This window comes from Podarcis filfolensis, assembly GCF_964270895.1.
Source record: "Podarcis filfolensis genome assembly, chromosome: 10".
In the NCBI taxonomy this organism is placed as follows: Eukaryota; Metazoa; Chordata; class Lepidosauria; order Squamata; family Lacertidae; genus Podarcis; species Podarcis filfolensis.
The window spans coordinates 58,609,822-58,629,763 of NC_139612.1; the positions used below are offsets into that span (position 1 = coordinate 58,609,822).

At 44.0% G+C, this 19,942-nt stretch overlaps 1 protein-coding gene and 1 long non-coding RNA gene across 6 annotated transcripts; one reads left to right on the top strand and one right to left on the bottom strand.

The window, feature by feature from the left end:
- Positions 1–445: 445 nt before the first annotated feature.
- On the top strand, positions 446–1,811 carry LOC310743134. Its single transcript, XR_014538788.1, has 2 exons — positions 446–962; positions 1,133–1,811. It is a non-coding gene; the product is annotated as an uncharacterized lncRNA (long non-coding RNA).
- A 1,258-nt stretch (positions 1,812–3,069) lies between these two features.
- On the bottom strand, positions 3,070–18,039 carry BID (BH3 interacting domain death agonist; the record flags this gene model as incomplete). Of its 5 annotated transcripts, XM_083573203.1 has the most annotated exons (6): positions 17,532–18,029; positions 8,588–8,650; positions 7,395–7,581; positions 6,373–6,521; positions 4,580–4,792; positions 3,070–3,717 (listed from the first exon to the last, which is right to left on the bottom strand). In XM_083573203.1, the coding sequence occupies exons 2-6, from the start codon at positions 8,594–8,596 to the stop codon at positions 3,712–3,714; spliced, it is 564 nt and encodes a 187-aa protein (XP_083429329.1). In that variant the 5' UTR covers positions 8,597–8,650; positions 17,532–18,029. The 5 variants fall into 5 exon arrangements, with proteins under 5 accessions (XP_083429329.1, XP_083429327.1, XP_083429325.1 ...); XM_083573201.1 differs by lacking the exon at positions 3,070–3,717 and having other exon boundaries at positions 4,571–4,792; positions 8,588–8,646; positions 17,532–18,039; XM_083573199.1 differs by lacking the exon at positions 3,070–3,717 and having other exon boundaries at positions 4,571–4,792; positions 17,532–18,036.
- Positions 18,040–19,942: the final 1,903 nt, after the last annotated feature.

The window sequence follows — 19,942 nt, forward strand, 5'->3', positions numbered from 1 at the left end:
GGGCTAGTCTGTTTATAAATTAACAACTAACATTCTATACTCTGGCAACTACTTCTCAGGGTTAATGTTCATATAGCACAGGCAACAGGCTGGAGTCTATATGGTTTTTGGAGCTGCAAACAATAAAATATTTAGGAGAAATCATGAACATATGTGTTATTGTGTTAGCAGTAACATGCATATAGGTGGACTTTTAGAAATGTATTGCATGTGAAATTGTGTCACCTAGAGGTACCCATTTATATACTGTACGATCTATGAGCAGGGTGGTCTACAATTCTGCATTGGAACACCTAAAATTATTAGACTGTACCACAGTGGCGTAGCGTGGGTTGTCAGCACCTGGGGCAAGGCAAGTAATTTGCGCCCCCTAACCCTAACCCCCAGATGTTGTGCCCGGTGCGGCCGGCCCCCCCTGCACCCCCACGCTACGCCACTGCTGTACCATACAAACCAAGCCACAAATGCACATTCAGACAACAGTGTGGCTGCCATCCTCTCTCAGCCTCCCCCCCCCCCAAAAAAAAAATCCAATGGGCAGGTGGTTGCCATTGAAAACCTCTTTCCTGTCCAGGCAAGCAACAAGGCAAGAAGCAGCAGCTTAAGTCTAATTTGGCCACCTCTCTTAGGGGTGATAGGTGTGTTGCTCCCTGTGGCTTGTATTAGAGTTGCTGAAATAAGCCCAGCTACTTATTTAAGAACAAAACAAAAGCAGGAAGTAGCTGGGCTTTTATCTCAGTAAATCTAAAATTGATTCCCTAACACTCTCACCACTCCTGCACTGATTTCTGGTGCTGTAGCAATCTTGTTTGGCAGCAGATGGGAAGCTTCAGGGAGACATGTTTGATATGCTGCATACTAAAACTGCAGTAGCTACTGGAAAAAACTATGTTTCCCAGAAGCTAGTTGCAACAGGGGGGAGGCTATTCCTGCAGCTGCTGCAGTACTTCTCTTAATTTGTGGTTAAAGAAAAGCAGGTTTGTGTGGGTTTGACTTGTAATACTTCATATATCAACCCCCAGAACTCTTTATTTCCACAGCTAGAAAGCTGAGTTTGATTGCATTGTTATTCCTTAAGTGATGCCCTCTAACTACTGATTATGAGGACTTAAAGCAAATTTTGTCTAGGAAGTGTCCTAGCAGTATAAACTGTTACAAACCAATGCAGACTTTCAGACATTGCTCATTAAGTAGAACCTATTTTACCTCTGATAATGCTTTAAGTTATGTTGGAAGAGATTGAAGCTTGGTTGCACTCTAAAAGATTATGGATTTTGATTGTGAGAGCAAAAGAGATGAGATAAACGAAAGGCTATATAACAAACCACAATTTATCCCCTCTGTAGAGCTCCAAAACTGTAAAAGCAACTCATCAGCATATGGGTTAGAAGCCTATTTCAATCCTGTTCATACAAAAGCATAGAGGATTTGAGTTATGACTAGAGGTTTTAGAAAAAAATTGTGTTTGCTTCTAGTGAATTCCTAAAATAATTGGTTGATTTTCAATAATAAGCAAATTTGCATTCTGAAATACTGATGTGACATGCAAATCAGTTAAGTGTTCAAGGAACTGTATTTTTCTAAATCCTTATGCAAGTACAGCATTTTCAAAATTACTGAAGCCTTTTGTGCCATTTGATGAATTAAAAAAACTTGCTATTTCCAGTGTTAAAAAGGAGTTACCAGCTCCCTCATCTACTGTTTATAAATTGAAGGGGTATGTTTATTTTTCCTCTGCTGATGGCGCTTTGTTGTAAGACCCATGCCCCTAGCCCTCAGTTGCACTTTAATAAAGTCAGTTTTGAAGAAAAGATGTGTGGTATTTCCTTCAGTTTAGTGCGGGTGTGGGAAAGCTGGTGGGCCTGAGGATTGAATATGGCCATGCACAGCTCCCCATCTGACACACACGGCTCTTTTCGGGCTCTAACCCCCGCCCCATACATGCCCACTACTGCTTTTGCCAGTCTGGAAAGTGTCACATGATGCTTTTTGCTTGTCTGGATGGAGGGGTGGTGGTATAAAACTTTTGATTTTTCTGTAGTACGGTAGCTGTGTTCGAGCCACAGGAGTTGCATCTGTTATTCCACCCACTTTTCCTCTAACACCAATATTAACACTCTGGCTGCTGGTAATGGCTTCCCTTTAAATTCTGAAACAGAGAACTGCAACTAGAAAGAAAAGGGATTAGGAATACAGGATCAATTTTTTAGATCTTAACCTTTCATCTCAGTATTTTATCAAAACCACATTCCCTAGCACTCAAGTTTTGACAATGAAAGGGTCAGCATAAAATCCCAGCTCTCAAAATATTCTTTCTGTGCTGCCATAAAGAGCTGAAGTGAAAGAAATAAAAAAGCAATTTTAGCTCCATAGGCTAACCTTTCCTTTCCTTAATAAAAAGAGCCATGTTTTACTGTTGGACTTCTTGGAACTCCTCGTGGAATACACATTTCAAAAATTCCAAATTAGTCCATAGTTGAACTACATTTTACTTTTTTCCAAGTCAAGTAAATTTGGCTAAAATTGAGAACTATTAAGGCAGTACTCCCACATACACCCTGTGTACACTTTCTCAACCCCTAATGCTGAATCAAAATTTTATTCAGAATTATAGGGTGTGGTCCAATAGGGTGGGGGGATGACACACCTTTTCAAATTTAGCTGGTGGTGTAAGGAGAAGGCCAGCAATCCACACACATAAAGACACCCCCCCTCCCGCTTGCAACTATGTCAAGAGATTTATAAAGCGATACCAACAGCTGGCAAGTTTACAAAGAAAGAGCCCAGGGCTACCTCATCTATTATGAGCTGGAAATTCCCAAGTGCAAATAAAACACTTGCATGACAGAGCAGAACCCACCAATCAAGCAACCTTAAGGGATTTTTATTGGACATCACAAGGCAGCTTCATTTAAAGCAAGAGTGGGTGACCTGTGGCCACAGCATTCCTACTCATTTGGGCTTGTTGGGTGGCACTGATGAGTCCAGAAACACATGCTACCAGGGCAACAGGTTAACCACCTCTGCTGTAAAATTTGCTGCCTAATGTAAAAAGAAAACAGGAAACAATTTTCATTTTTGAAATTTTACAAACAGCAACACAACTACATATATCAACTACTTGAATTAACAATGATCTGCTAAAAACTGGACAACACCTGGCTCTTTAGAGCCAGTTTCCAAGACAACTGGAAAGATGAAGCTGCTCCAAGGCTAGGTACCATGGGGCAATAGCAGCATACATAGCCAGCACTGTTCCCCCAGCTAAGGTTTTTTTTCACATTAGTGCAATTCCTTTCACTGATGCCCAAGAGTGATGTCCTTAGATGGGTTGGAGCACCTGCTATTGCTCATTAAGGCTTTGTAGTTTTATAAGTGATCCCAAACACTCCAATCCAGTTGGCAACTGGCAGAACAGAACATCTACCTTTTGCTCCAAGCTTGTCATTTGCAAGGAATGACGGACTGCTCCCGCCATGACCCCAAGAAAAATAGCCACTTGCCTCCTGAGATGTAGAGCAGGACCAAGTATTTCAAGTAGAAAAAAAATGTCATTCATAATTCATACTTTAAAGCAAGGTAAGCAGCACAATGGAACTAATTACTATTGGTAAAAATTGCAAGCAAAGCTTAAAACAGTTCCTTATAACTGTTTCCTGGTTAAAAAAAAAAAAAGATTTCTTAAAGGTAGACATGTTGTGTTCCCTTCATTCACCTCTAGAAGAGAAAGAAAAGAGGGAGTTATGTTCAGTCCACTACAGTTATATTCAATGGTCCACATATTTAGGTATTTCCCAAGCAAGTGAACGCCAAAAGGCTTTTTCTTTCATACATGCCCTGCATGTATGAATAATAATAATAATAATAATAATAATAATTTATTCTTTATACCCCGCCCATCTGGCTGGGTTTCCCCAGCCCATCCTTTAGGGTCCAACTGAAGGCAGGTTCACAAGTCAGAATACATATTGCCAACATGGCATCTCTGGACACACATGTGCCTACAGCAGCCTTCCCTGACTCCTCCCTGCTGCAACTGAAATCCTGCAGTTGATGAAACAAGCTTCAGGGGCCTCTCTGTGTGTTGCTAACAATGTTTTCTCTGGTTTGCAAGCCCCCAAAATTTGGTGATCTTGGAAAGGCTAACACACCAAACAGAGTAAAAAATGCTCAATTTCCTCATCCTAACAGAGGAAACGTATGGAACTTCAGGCCCTCAGGATTTCCGCCAGTCCATTTCCCCCGTGGGCACCCTCAAGTCCTTCTGTCTGGCTAGAATGTGTCACTTGAACTGCAGTGACTGCCTCTTGCATGTGAGGATGCAAGATGGGGAGACTGTACAGAAGTCATGCCCCATTGTTTTGTCTCTGGCCACAAGCAGCACCACTTGTGCATGGGCCTGTTGTGCATCCTATTCACACATGATGTAAAATCAGGGACCCAACAAACTCCTTTCCTACAACATTTCACACGGGCTGAATAACCACTCCTTTTCCCCCTAGCTTCCAAAGTAGGGCTGAATTATTCACTGGGCATGGAGATAATTAAATAGCAACATCTGGATTTTATTTTATATCACCTCAGGTTCCAAGTTGTTCACATAATCACGGAGGTTCTGGTTGATGTAGTTCACGGTTGTGCTGAACACTTGTTGTAGAAGAGATGGCACAGTGTTTGCTACTTTTTTGGCTAAAACCATAGCTACTACTAGCATGGCTCTCTCCTGCTCCATTTCCAAAGGCATCCTTCGCACAACTTCCTTCACTACTTGAGACAGGTGATTGGTTATTGCCTAAAAAAAAGAGAGGGGAAAAATGTACCTCTTTGAAATGCTGCCCTTCTGTTCCTCTCTACTCCAATCCCTCACAAATAAAACCTATTTTCTCTTCCTCCTTGTCCCCACACACCGCAAGGCATTTGGCAGATCTTTGTTTTGCTCCTTTGCTGTTTATATTACAATAGTTCCAAACATCAAAGATCAGTGTAACAATCATTAACATCCACCAACGATAGATTAATTTAAAAAAAAATTCTAAATTATACATGGGTTCATTTATGTACGGATTTCAAAATTCAACAATCCAATAATATGTCAATAGCAAAGTAACTCCTCAAAGAAAACAAAATACTTTTAGATTATAATTTGCAGGTGTCAACTGTTTATAGGCCTTTACCACTGAAGTTTGAGTGGCATTAAGTTGCATTCTACTTTTTTATAATCATGCATTGGCCACCCACTTTAAAATAATGGCAGCCTTCTCCATTTATAGCCATATTTCTGGTGAGTAACCTAATGCAATTTATTGTGGGGGAGATCAAAATGGAAATACACCTTCTACATAAATGAAAACAACCAACCCCGCCCCCGGCCAAATGAACCACAACATGGGTCAATTTTGCTTTGCTCGCTCCACACCTCCAACATCCGTAGTTAGTAGGCACTCCTTTGCTTAACGGACAAGTAATTCCCTTTAAAACAATTCTCACCAATAGATGAAAAAACAACGGCTGTACCTCTTCCATGTTTTAAATTTTCTTTAAAACATGCTCCCACCACAACAGAAGTACTATTACAGATTACAGTCAGAGAATCAAGATTCTCCTCCAGTGAAAAATGATGTTCTGTTTGTAAGGTTGTGCCTGCTTCATCACACATATGGGGAGGCTGCTTTTATGAGAACACCCTCGACATACATAATGGAAGTCTGGTGACATAGCTCAGTTGGCAGAGCATGAGACTTTCCATCTCAGGGATGTAGATTCAAGCCCCATGTTGGATAAAAAGATTCCTGCTTTGCAGGGGGTTGGGCTAGATATCCTCATGGTCCCTCCCAACTCTATAATTCTATGATTCTATCTTTTAGGGGGAGGGACTTTTAAAAAATCACCCCAAGGGAAGCAGTGGGAGCAAGCCTTGGACTCGCCTGCTTCGTGGAACACTCTTGTGCCCCAGTGCCAATTTTGCAGCTAAGTTGGCTGCAAGACTACAAGTCTAGCCTGTTGCTGGTGGACAGAAATTTCAGCTATGGAAATGAAGCTGAATGCCTTGTTGTCCTCTGTCCAAGAAGAAGACATATCCCTGCGTTCCTGAAGTAGAAATCACTGCCTTTTAGCTCACGAGATTGTAAGAGAATCCACAGCAAAACATGCCTGAACTCTCTCTCCCAACTCCAATTTTATGTTCCTCAGTCCCAACAGTAAAGCTGAAGTAATTATTATACATCCCATTCACCAAGTCACCTCTGCAACAGAAACATGGACTTTGCAAGGGTTCCCAGAAAAACCGCACAGCAGTTATTTGGATCCAGGATTTCACTTATCATGGTAGATGAAACTCTGAAGTAAGCCTTAGATTTCATTCCTCTCAATCACCTCTTTGGACATGTTCTTCGCCATAAACTGCCGCACAAGATTCTGTATGAGCGATGGGTCAATCTCGGCAGCCAGCTGATCTCCGATTTCAGCCAGTTGAGCTCCAATAATCCGGAAAATTTCCTCTTCATCTGAATTTGGATATATGACTGAAAAAAGATTAAACAGAATGGAATTCTCTGCTCACTCTTCCTCTCTGAACTTCCAGGGCCTACTGAAGGCTTTTTTATTCCAGCAGGCATTTTAACTGATGTTTCGTTTTTTAGTGAAAACTGGTTGTTATTCTTTGTATTGCACCTTTGAAAAAAAAATCACTGAAAGACTACTGTAGCTAAGTGGTATATAAATTGTTCAAATAAATAAGGGGCATATCCACACCACATAGGTAAAGCACTACCCAGCACTCATTTAAAGCAGGACTTCCCCGAAAGAATCCTGAGAACCGTAGTTTCCCACTCACAGGGCCCTTTACAAACTACAGTTCCCTAGATTCTTTGGGGGAAGTCATGTGTTTTAAAAATGCACTGGATGTGCCCAAGGTTGAAGTTAGGTTCCAAACAGACAGCTGAGGAGGGCAGCACAGAGGATTTGCTACAAGTGTCCACCGTAGCATGGTGGTTACAGCACTGAATTTATGGCCAGGGTTCAAATCCCTGCCACAGAGCTTGCTAGGAAACCTTAGGGCAGCCACTGCCTCTCAGCCTAATCTACATCACAGGGCTACTGAGAGAATTGTGTGTGCAAGGGGTACACTGCTCTGAGCTGCTTGCAGAAAAGAAAGGATAATAATGTATGTTTTTGCATGTGTGCTTTTAAATGGCCATAACTGTCAGCAGAGCTATTTTTAATAGTTTTATTTATTTAACTGTTCTTAAAATATTTATATTTATTGCATATTTGTAGTTTTGTCTGTTTAAATTCATGCTGTCAGCAGCCTTGGGTCCTGCACTGAGGGAAAAGCCAGGGTATCAAACAAACAAACAAACAAATTTTATCTTGTTTGCTCAAGATAAAATACCTACTGTCCTCAGGTTGCCCAAATCTGTTGCCATCTGTCTGGAGCTCGTCATCATCGTCCTGCTCTGAAACCAACTGGTTTTTCAAAGCACAAAGCTCTGAAGCAAAAGCACAGTCGGAAGACTTCTCCAGGAAGGAGTAGAGGAGAATCTTGGTTAGCTGTGCCTCCTGAAAGGGGCTATTATAATCACCCTATGATGGGAGGGGAGAGAGAAACAGAACAGGTATTATTTATGATAGACAAGCATGCAGCCAACTTCATTTAATGCTTATTTAAAAATATTTATAATAGCAGTTCTAGTGCATGAAATCCTTTATCATCTTGATCCAGGGGTTATGCATATCTATAATCTTACCCTGTGAAACCGGAGAATATCAGTTTATATTTAAATACAAAAAAGGGGAAGTTAGCAGCTCTTAAGATACTAAAAATACCAGGCACTGTCAAACTCTCCAGAGTGAGAGCCAAGTATGGTTTCTTGTGTCCCAGGGGCAGTTATTTTGTAACTCTGTTGTAGTGCATTTCTTTTTCAACTCTGCCCTTGTCTTCGAATCACCATCACACCATTGCTAATAAGGCGATCTTGGCATCTTTTAATTCACACTTGATGTCTGAAAAATGAGATGAAGGACCAGCCTGACTGAGCCTTGTGCCAGCATTAGTTTTCGTGGACTGCAGTCCATTTCATCAGGCGATGTCTGTGGAAGCTTATGCCATAATAAACCGGCCAGTCTTTTAAGGTGCCGCAAGCCTCTTTGCTGTTTTTTGTTGCAACAGATTAACACAGCTACTCTTCTGGAAATGGTCCCGCTTAGTTGTGCATGCACAATCAAAGCCAGCTATCGGGACTGAATTCTCAAGTGATTCTGAGCTACCTTACAAGGTCACTGCTTTCCACAAGAAAACACTTATCTAAACATATGGGATCTGTGCTTGTGCACTGCAGCAATTGGTAAACTTTGAGAACTTGGAAGAGACGGGGACCTCCACACCTAAGCAGGGATTCCCTATGTCTCTACATGGCTCAGGGGTGAGTGAGAGCCACAGGCTGCTCCTAACTTTGTTCTGCTGAACACTTTTAGGGGGAAAGGGGGTAGGGGCTTCAAGAAAAGGTGACTCAAAAATAACTTTTCTTGGACAAACAACTCAACGTTTCTTCAGACGATACAATTATTTGAAAATAATTTTTGATCCAACCTGGTCCATCGTTGATGCTGAAGCCAGGTTACTCGTAATCTTCGGAAATCACAGGGCTTCTACCTGCAAAAGAAGAATTGCATGTGATTTCTTTTCATCTCTTGGTAAATTCTCTCTCTGCAGCTCAAGCTGGCCAGTATATGCCCAGCAATTACCATCTGAAGAACACAGAGGCCTCCTTGACAGCTATTTCACACCAAAATTTTATATATTTCTGCGGACTGGGGGAAAGGTCAGAACTTCTCAAGATATTTTATTTGCATATATTTGCTGGTGTTTTCGCTGATGATGAATGGGTTTTATTAAAATGTGTTTATTTGACACTTCACTGTGTGATGGGATGGTCCCTGCTGCATTGAAACAGGCAACAGCTCCTGAAGAAACCAGCTCTGGGCTGGAACAACTACTGACCAGTTGCAAACACTTCCTCTTTTGGGGGAAGGTAGTGAAGAGGTCTGTGGTGGGGCAGGTGCAAGCATACTCTGAGGACCTTTGCAGACAGGGGGAGTGCGACCTTGCTCCAGCTTCTTGATCTCTCATCAGCAACCTCCTGGACTGGCTCCAGGGAATGAAAATTGGGGGCTGCAACCGTACTTCAGGACCGAGTCCAGAGAGTAGCATCGGAAGAGTGCCTTTTGGCTTCCTGGCAGCTACGCCACAGGGGGACTCTCTTATCTCCAGTGCTATTTAATATCTACACGAAGCCATTGGGAGTGTTCATTATGAGTTTCAGGGCAAGGTGCCATCAGTGTGCTCATCACACTCAACCATATTTCTCCATAACATCTGAATCAGGAAAGGCTGTGCAGTCCCTGGGACACTGCCTGGATGCAGTGGTGAAAATGATGTGGAAAATCATTCTCAAAAAAGGAAATGGCCCAGGACTCAGTTGTAAAAAGTTAAGGGCTTTCAGGTAGCCCAAGGCTTGGGGGCAGACAGAGGAACCAATACCGGGATAGATGGACCAATCGTAAGCAAATGCTGGGAATGATTTACTCTGCCCCACCCCTGCTATCAGGAACCCCAAAGCTTTTCATCTCCAAACTACAACACCTTGGGCTGGCTTAATTAATATATCTGCACGCTCCCTTTCATGCATAATTTCCAGATGTTCAATGCAGCCAGACAACAAAGTCACTGATGTTACATGGGATGGAAATGTTTTCAATGATTTATTTCTTTAATGGAAAATACCCTGAATTATTATTATCCATAAAATTATTTTTTCAGGTTGATTACTGCTATGGGATGTATGCCAACGTAACAAATAAACCAGCCACAGGCAAACTTGGCCCTACAGATGTTTTGGGATTACAATTCCCATCATCCCTGGCCACAGGTCCTGTTAGCTAGGGAGTTGTAGTCTCAAAACATCTGGAGAGCCAAGTTTGCCTATGCCTGAAATAAACAGCTTTTTCACAAGCTAAAATTAGTGTCAGGAGGCCTCAGCGCTTTCCTTTTCTCCCCACTTAAATTGTAACAATGAAAATCAATGCTTGCAGTCAAGCTGTCATTAGCTTAACTACTTCCATGTACTCAAATTAAAATAATTTCCAATAAACACTCCAAGTTTGTTTGAATTTAATTTAAATATATATGCAGGGCATTCCTATGTATATTTACTACCCAGGTAGGTGGTAACTTCCACACTGGATTATTGCACTTTCTTTTTTCTTTTACCATCCCTCAATGTCTGCCTGCACACTCGGCTGCAAATCTTGCTGCTCTTTGCTTAGCAGTTTAAGCACAATTAAGCCTAGCTCAGACAAGGAGAATGAAAGCAGAGTACGAAGGAAGTGGGGACGCTGAACAATAAACTCCAAAGGGGAAACCTCAAAGGAGTAGGAAATCACTACGGCAGACCAAATTGTTTTAACTTGGCAATAAAAACCACAGGAAATAAGTATCGGTCTGCGGCTCAGGCTCCAATTATCCACTAACGACTGGAAATGTATTCTTCTTATTATAACCAGTTTATGACCTGCCTGCCCACCACTCCAAGTCCCAGCTTGGGTTGCAACAACTAAAGCACCATGTTAAATACAGTTTAAAGCCACTTACAACCACAGAAGGTGGGTCCAAAAAGCATACATCTCAGGTGTCAAAAGCCAAGGAGAGTGGTGTGTCACTTATCACCTACTGCAAGCGACCAGTGGCTGCCCTGATTCACAACTATCAGCCATGGTGGCCGGGCTTGATGGGAGGTGGAAACCAACATCACCTGGAGGGCTACAGCCTCTCCACACCTGCCTTAAGCAAAGCAAGCTGCAGTACTGTTGGCTAAGGTATGGCTGCCACGCAATCTGTGTGACTGTTTTATACATGCTTTTAATATACTGTAAATCCCTTTGGGATGCTCCATGGGAAGCAATTATAAATGAATTATTACTCCTACTCCTACTCTGAGTTCCCAGTCCAAATCCCAGGCTGCATATATTAATCTGTGGCAATACTGTAGATTCTATGCTTCACAGAGCCTGCAGTGAACTTTAAATGAAGCCATAAAGTTCAAAGCTTTGGGCAATCTGTTTGTTTTCATTTTTGCATGCGGGGGCAATCACAAAACGTATTATGTTGTACAAAAATTAGGAGCAATCCTATACTGAATGCAATGTGTGCAGAGAAAATGTTGGTCGAGTATGAGAAAAAAGCTTAATTGGTTAAATGGAGATAACAGAACCTCTGTAACCGAACTATAAAATGATTGCAATGTTTACTGGTGCCACCTAGGGATTGCCACCAAACTTCCAATACAAAACAGTGCAGACATTTGTCAGAACTGGGAAAGTGAAATAGCTTTAGTTGCAAAGGTTGCAAAATACACCAAAGTATTTACCGTATTTTTTGCCCCATAGGACGCACCGGCCCATAGGACGCACCAAGTTTTTTTGGGGGGAAATAAAGAAAAAAAAATTTATTCCCCCCCCAGGCGCTTGTGGGGCCGGCAGCGGGGAGAAGCGCTCTCCTCCCCGCAGCCCGCCTTCAGACCAGGTCCGGGGACAGCAGGAAGACGCGCTGCGCCTCCCAGCTGTCCCTGGAGCTTGCGGAGCAGGCAGCGGGGAGAAGCGCTCTTCTCCCCGCCGCCCGCCTTCAGATCAGGTCCGGGGACAGCGGGAAGACGCGCTGCGCCTCCCCTCTGTCCCCGGAGCTTGTGGGGCTGGCGGCGGGGTCTCCCCGCCGTCAGCCTCCAAACCACTTCGGGAGACAGCGGGATGGCGGCGTTCCGCCTCCCTCTGTTCCCTGACCTTGTGGGGCTGGCGCTGGGGCTCTCCTGAAGCCTGGAGAGCGAGAGGGGTCGGTGCACACCGACCCCTCTCGCTCTCCAGGCTTCAGCGAAAGCCTGCATTCACCCCATAGGATGCACACACATTTCCCCTTCATTTTTGGAGGGGGAAAAGTGCGTCCTATAGGGCGAAAAATACGGTAATTCATAGATTGGCAAGGGGATACAAAAAACCCCAACTTTTTTGTGGGGGGAGAGAAGGCACAATAAACACTCAGAAATCAAATTTATATAAGGCTCCAAAGAAAGATGCCAAAGAAACTGAATTTTCAAAATGCAAGGGAAGATAAATGCCTTTGCATTACTGATTCATTCATCCCATACGTTTGACTACACTGCTCCATCACTTTCCTAACCACAAAAAGTCACTTCCTTTTTTAAAAGTAGACCTGTTGCACTAGGGCGACTACTTTAACTGCTGAAACCTCAGGAAAGAATTCAACACTGTTTTAAGAGAAATGTTCCATCAGCACAAGCAGTTCAGCCTGTCAGATGGAATACGGTAATTTCAGGGGGTGGGCAAGGAGAGGAGAGAGGGGAGAAGTCCCACTGTGAAAGCAGAAATCCTGGGCGGGGGGGGGGGGGCTTCTGCTGATGGGACACATTAGGTGAATCTCACCCTAAACTTTCTGGTACGCGCTTGAATCGCCAAGTAAAGATATGAAGGGTGTCAATTATATAAGGACAACAGTCATCATAATATCATCGTCACAGCCATGAAAAAAACATATGTTCAAGTCAACAACCTAAAAAAATGACTCATGTTGCAAAGGTCATATTTATTAAGGAAGTAGCTGTCAACATCAAATTCTCAGCTCCCAAGTTCCAGGAAACACAAAACATTGTACTTCCGGAAGCAGGAGTGAATGACAGTAGTTCTCTAGGTGGACTTTTTTGGTCAAGATGAAAAGCAGAATACTAGCTGGCATCTATTAATATTGGATGTGCTCCCTTTTAATTTTTTTGCTTTGTGGGCAATTATTTACACTGATTGCTTGCTCACCTCAAACTCCAATAGTAAGAATGAGGTCTTTGGTGATAATACCCCTTAATTCCTTTAGTTGGGTATGATTATTTTATTTTATTTTTAGCAGTTCTCATTGTCTGTTCAAGTTTCCAGCTGCTAAGTATCTGGGATGTAGGTTTGACAAGAGCCCTTTTTATTCCTGTTGCTTGTGGGAATTATCTTGCACCTCTAGCAGAGTTTCAAATTTCCCATATGCCAGGCTCATTTTTCACCTGGGTATCGGTCACTTGTGACCAAGTGAAGCTAGGAGCCAGCATGGCGTCTGACGTCTCCACCATCTGGAGGCGCATGTCTGAGGATCCTTGGATCCTGCCTGTTTTCACACACTAACGACACATCCTGTAGAATTCCATCAGTGATATTTTATCTGCACAATGAGAATGAAATCCAGGAACCCAAGAGTTGTACAGTGGTACCTCGGGTTACATACGCTTCAGGTTACAGACTCCGCTAACCCAGAAATAGTGCTTCAGGTTAAGAACTTTGCTTCAGGATGAGAACAGAAATCGTGCTCCGATGGCGCGGCAGCAGCAGGAGGCCCCATTAGCTAAAGTGGTGCTTCAGGTTAAGAACAGTTTCAGGTTAAGAACGGACCTCCAGAACGAATTAAGTACTTAACCCGAGGTACCACTGTATTGAAAAATATGCTTTTGAGCTATCTGGCCCCTAAATGGGACTAAACATTCCATTTTGGCAACTGTAACCCTGGTTTAAGGACCCACCTGGGTCCTTATATCTGAGTTTCTAACACTGACTCTAGAGTGTGATTTAGGGGGCTTGCAGTGTTGTTTTCATTTATGATTACATTCACAGTGTCTACTCACACGCTCAATAGCACAGAGTTAATTGCTCACAGGAAAGAGACCTACCCTTGTGAACCATTGAGTGAAGCCTGCCAAATGCGGGGAGGTGTCTGCGCAGTGGACAGACAGCCTGAACAGCTCACGTGTTGCCAACTTGCAAAACGTTTCTTTTCCCCCTCAGGTAGTTTAATTGTCAGCTGCGCACCTAAAGATAGGTGGTGGTGGAGAAAGAGATAAGAGATATAGAAAGTAGATGCTGAAAAAAGTCTCACTGTTCCAAATGTCACAGAGACCAATCTTATCCAAACCCACAGGAGACTCCAGATATTCAGAGGGTAACAGGAGCACACATGTGTGCAAATAATTCACACAAGCACGAAGTTCCTATGGTAAGGTTACCAGATTTTTTCCAATGAATCCAGGGACACTTTTCAACTTCAACGGATTTTGTATGGGGACTGATTTGTGAACCTGGGGACTGTCCCTGGGAAACAGGGACGTCTGGCAACCTTATCCTATGGGTTATGGCCTCTATTCTCACCCCCTGGCTCCAGAAGAAGCTTCTTGCAAGACACACCTGCCTCCAACCACAGTGGCAAAAGGGAAATATAATTGAGGCTTCTCAATTTACTCAATGGGTCACTGGCCAAAAAGATTATTATTAATAAAAAGAATAATATTCCAAGGTTGAAGTTAGACCCAAATTCACTTTGGAAAAGGAGGCCATTTCCTCCAATCATGAGCAAACGTGAGGAGGTTCTGCTGCAGGGGTGAGCTCGATTTTCCTCACATTTGCTCTTGTAATGAAACATACAGTCTCCAAATCAAACACAACAGCTCCCTCTCTAGTGCATCAGGCATGCTGTCTACATTGGTTTTTTATTTCAAGTGCCTTATGTGCATGTTTGTTTCATGCTTTAAAAAAAATTTTGGGGATGGGGTGGTGGGTAGAGGAAGAAAATGTGGCTTTGTGACTTAATACAAAGGCCAGACTATCAAAGTGGTAAAAATCTGGCTTCTGCTGAAAACTACTGGTTTCCTCCAACCAAAATGTGGTGAGGATACTTCCACCGCAGACTGGCTGCAAAAATGATGTACTTCTGCATGCAAGCTATACTTCTGTGAAACCCACTATCAAATCCAAATGCATACAAGAATATTATCACGCTCTGAAAAGTGAGCAAACTCAGCACTGTTCAAAATCGTAACACAAAAGTAGAATACATGCAACCTGAATCAGGTCCAAAACACTTGTGTGTATTCTTCGGCACTTACCCCTTTAAAATATTAGCAAGGTGAAAGAAATCCTTTCCTAACGCTGCTTACCTGCATTTTAGAGAAACAAGCGCCATATCACACACTTCAGACCCCAAGCAACCACTTATGGCCTCTATGGTGGATGGGAAAGAAAGGCAGTTGCAGGACCACTCTTCCTAATTCCTTGACAAACCTATTCATCACTGAGGCTTCTGCAGCTGTTGTTATGAGAAGCAGGGACTGAATATGACACATGCATTGGTAGCAAGTGAAGCTGGGAAAATGCCTAGAACTCCCTTGCCTCCCAGTAATCTTGGCAGGCTCTGAGGTACTTTAGCTACAGAAATGCTCGTTCCCAACGTTGTCACATTTAGGTGTGACTGAGGACATGAACATTAAGATCAAGCTTGGGCCTAAACATTAAGATGAAGCTTGATTTGGAGAAAAAGCTCAGTGTCACCTCCCTCCAGCTGTGTCCCATTTTATCTTAAGGTAAAGTGAGTCAATTGTTGCCATTCAACCCTATGGGTAAAGTATAACACTGCTTTCAGGAATGTGATTGTGATGTAATGTCTCACCCCATTCCACTCTTGATGATACAAGGTGGCCTTGCACCACTAGGAATCTGGGGCAGGTGGGAACAGAAAGTGAGAGGATGCATGAGATGAACTGTGCTTCCAATATTCAAGCTCTTCCTACACACACACATTGCCTGCCACAATAATTTTTTTAAAAAAGTTATATAAACAAAACCTAATTTCTAGGCTGATGTATTTATACTGCAACTACAATTGAGAAAAGAAAGTAGAGAGAAAAACTGGAGCGACATGGGACTTTCTGGACAAATGGATTAACATTTGGCAAAGAAAGAAGAAAAATTATGGACAAAGAATTACTACACGCAGTAGCAAAAGGATATAGATCTTCATTTATGGACTAATAAATTATTGAATGTGTTAATACAAATAGAAGTTATAAACGTTGCAGCTGCTGAATGGATTATAGAGTAATTATGATTGGAACACAACTGGATTAAGACAGACTTTGGAAGCAGATTTTTTTTAAAAAAACCTGTAATTCTAGCATGCGGGGGGTGGGGGCACCAAAATTATACAATTGGGTATTTGATTTGGTATTGTGATTTGATATAGATATAACGAGGTGTATTTTGGATTTGGAAACGAATAAAAATTATTGTAAAAAAAATACAGTTCAACGATGTCTAGAGCTGGGGTTCCCAAGGGCACCCAAAAGACACCCCGATAACACTTGCCACGGCCCCCTGCAACTCCCTATTTTATATATAAATACATATTAAAGGGGGAGGTTTTATTTATTTTGAGGCAGTGCAAATGTTTTTGCTTGTTTTGGCAGCTTATGCGAAATGGGTATTTTTTTTCATGCTCATGTCTGTTTCTTAGATTTCCAAAAGTGCTTTTGGGCTAGAAAGATTGGGGACCCCAGATCTACAGGACCTGCAGTACATCCTCCTGCCTGCATCTGGCAAATGCAGCCAGGGCACCACAGCCATACAGGGTTCTCCCTCTGGACCCAACCAAGGAAAGTAAACAAGTTGCGGCAGCTGCTGTTTCTGCATCTCCTGGCTGCTGACTTTCCTGCTCCATGCATGCTTGCAGGGAGAGGGGTACTGGCAGCAGGGAACTTTGCCCCATGAAGGGAGCCCCCAAAGCCCAAGGTCCTGGCTGAACATGCCACTGTGGGCATCTCTCAAGCAGCCAAAGAGGCCTCTTGTTCCCCCAGCTCGGCCTGCCCAGTCAAGGAGCCGACAAGGCGCCCCGAGGCCTGCCCTACCCCTGACCACCATTCACAACCACGGTTATTTCCGGACACCCCAGTGGGGAATTTTTTGGGCAACGTCTGCCTGGGACGTGCGCGTGTCCTGCAAATACCTCCAAATGGGAGAAAAAATAGGAAAACCGCGCAAGAAAACACGAGGCGGGAAACCCAGAAAGAGCAACCGCACCCACCCAATGCTAAAAACAGAAGAATAAACAGAATTAATCGGCTGTCCTCTGTCTTTTCATGGCTCTTCGAGGAGTCTCCCTCAAAAGCGCGCACACAAAAGCCCTCAGGAAGGGAAGACTAGACAAGGAGCGAATGCTTTAAGAAAACGGCGCGTTCCCTTCGGCAATACTTTCCTGCGGGCTAATAGTCTTGCCACGGCTATTGAAAACGAAGAGCAACATTTGGAACAAGTATATGCTACTGCCACAGAATTGGGTTGCGCACACAGAGAGGGGGAAAAGCCACGAGGAAGCGCCTCCAGAACATCAAGCAAGCGGGTCTCGCCTATGGCAGAACTAGTGGGGGAAGCGCGGGGAGGAGGGCGATTCCAGTCAGTGCCTTCTCAACATTCCCAAGCATTTTTGACTCTCTTTTTAGGCCGGAGATTTTTCGGCGAGGGGTGGGGGGTGAGGGAGGGGGCGCTGCCAACCGGCCGCCAGCAAAGCCCCCCATTGCGACCACACCCTCGCGCGCGCGTCGGGGAAAGAGGGGCTCTCCAAAGCGGGGCGCGGGAGAGGCGGGAAACCCCGCTTCTCCGAAGCCACTCACCATGCAAAGCGGCTCTGCCCAGCTCAGGTCCCGCAGCCCCGCCGCCTGCTTGCTCGCTCGCTCGCTCGCTCTCTTTCTTTTTTCGTCCGCTCCGCTCCGAGCAGCGGATTCGCCACCGCGAGACTGACTTCACTTCCTCCTCGCGCCGCTTTTCGTGGTGCGCTCCTCCCCTCCAAATCCCGCTTTTTAAAGCGGCACGGGCCCTTTTCCCGAGCGGGCCTTTCCCACGAGTTGTACCTTGGTCTAGAGAAGAAGTGCTGGCAGCGGGGCGGCGTCGGGGATTACGCATTTCTGATTCAGCGACGTCCAGCCAAGGCGCTGCTCGGCGCTTCTGAGAACAAGCTTTCCAAGAAGCGATTTGCCCGCCGCCTCCCGTCCAATGCGCCGGGTTATTCGGACTATGGCGCGCTTCAAGGCAGCCTTCTGATCGCGGGAGCTTTGAACTTCTGGGCCAAGTTTTAAATGCCTGCTGAAAACTTTCCTGCTCCGCCAGGCCTCTGCAGTCAATTAAGAATCCGTCCTTCCACAGTGCTTAACTGATGTCTGCTTTTAACTTCCCAAGGGTTTCTATGTTTTATTGTTGTAAACTGCCTTGCTATATTTTTACATGATATAGAGGTATATAATTTTTAAAATAAATAAATAGATGACCAAACATATGATTAATCAGATAATTCTGCATCAGTTTGCATAGTTTATTGCAGTAATGGTGAGGTGAGCCAGAATACCCGTTTTTAGGTGTCACACTCACAGTTATGGCCAGTGTGGTGTAATGGTTAGAGCAGCCTTCCTGAACTTGACGCTATCCAAAAGTTTTGGACTCTGCAGCCAACATGGCCAGTGGTCAAGGAGAATGGGAGCTGTAGTCCAGCAACATCCAGTGGGCACCAAGACATGGGGAAGTCTGGGTTAGACTAGGCCTAAGGAGACCCAGGTTAAAATCCCCACAAAGCCATGAAGCCAAAGACTTTGGGCCAGATGCCATCTTTCAGCCTAACCTACCTTACAGGGCTGTTGTGAGGATAAAATGGGGAGGAGACTCACATATACCATCTTCCGCTTCTTGGAGGGGGCACAGGAAGTAAATGGCTAATGACTGGGTGGGTGGGGTAAACTTCCCCCCTTTTTGTCAGTGGATTGCATTTTATTGATTTATAAGTTTTATAAACTGCCTGAAGGACTTAGTTGATGGACAGAATAAAAATGGCATAAATAAATACTTTGAAAATAAACGAATGTTCACATAAAGCAATATATTGGAAGAGGCATTCCCTCCAAGGTGTGACATACGGTAATAATAATGAAACTCTTCTAATGCAACAGCTGTCACCCACAGACTTCAAAGTAGCAGCAAGTTACTTTAAAAATGCCCAAAGTTGGCCTGCCATGCCTTATACTTTATTTAACGCTATCTGCTCTGGAAACTTAGTTTGAAAACAGTTCTAAAAACTGCAATGAAACTGCCTGAATCATTGCAGCAGGCAAGCAAGGTGGGAGTGCTAATCTGCAAAAGGATGAGGCAGCCGGCGTTTTGGAGGCAGGAAGTGGTAGGGAAGGAAGGAGTGTACAGTGGTACCTCGGGTTAAGTACTTAATTTGTCCTGGAGGGCCGTTCTTAATCTGAAACTGTACTTAACCTGAAGCACCACTTTAGCTAATGGGGCCTCCCGCCGCCGGAGCATGATTTCTGTTCTCAACCTGAAGCAAAGTTCTTAACCTGAAGCACTATTTCTGGGTTAGCGGAGTGTGTAACCTGAAGCGTATGTAACCCAAGGTACCACTGTATGTGAAATCTGCTTGTGCATCCTCGGAGCGGTGGACTCGTAATCTGGGGAACTGGGTTCGCGTCTCTGCTCCTCCACATGCAGCTGCTGGGTGACTTTGGGCGAGTCACACTTCTCTGAAGTCTCTCAGCCCCACTCACCTCACAGAGTGTTTGTTATGGGGGAGGAAGGGAAAGGAGAGTGTTAGCCGCTTTGAAGCTCCTTAAGGGGAGTGAAAGGCGGGATATCAAGTCCAAACTCCTCTTCTTCTTCTTCGGCTAGCCTCCTGTTCTCAGGTGACAGTGGCAACACTGGCATCACCAATGTGGAGCTAGGATTTAAATGCCTCTCCAGTTGGGTATTGTACATGGAAAACAGCAAAATACGTTGTGAGGCTGAGAAGAAGCAGATTGCTTAAAGTGACCTGTTGAGTTGATGGCAGATAAGAGATTTGATTTGGTTTGTTCAGTTTGCAACCCTGTGCAGACGGGAGTAAGTTAGACCTGATCTCTGTTCATGTGATTGCTAAGGAAATGAAGAAGCCCTGCAGATGTTCTCTAGAGAACACATGCAGAGTGAGAATCTGGTGCTTCCTTATAATGGGTGCATTGGCTGTGGGCTCAGCTGTTTTAGCCAATGCCGTTTCCCC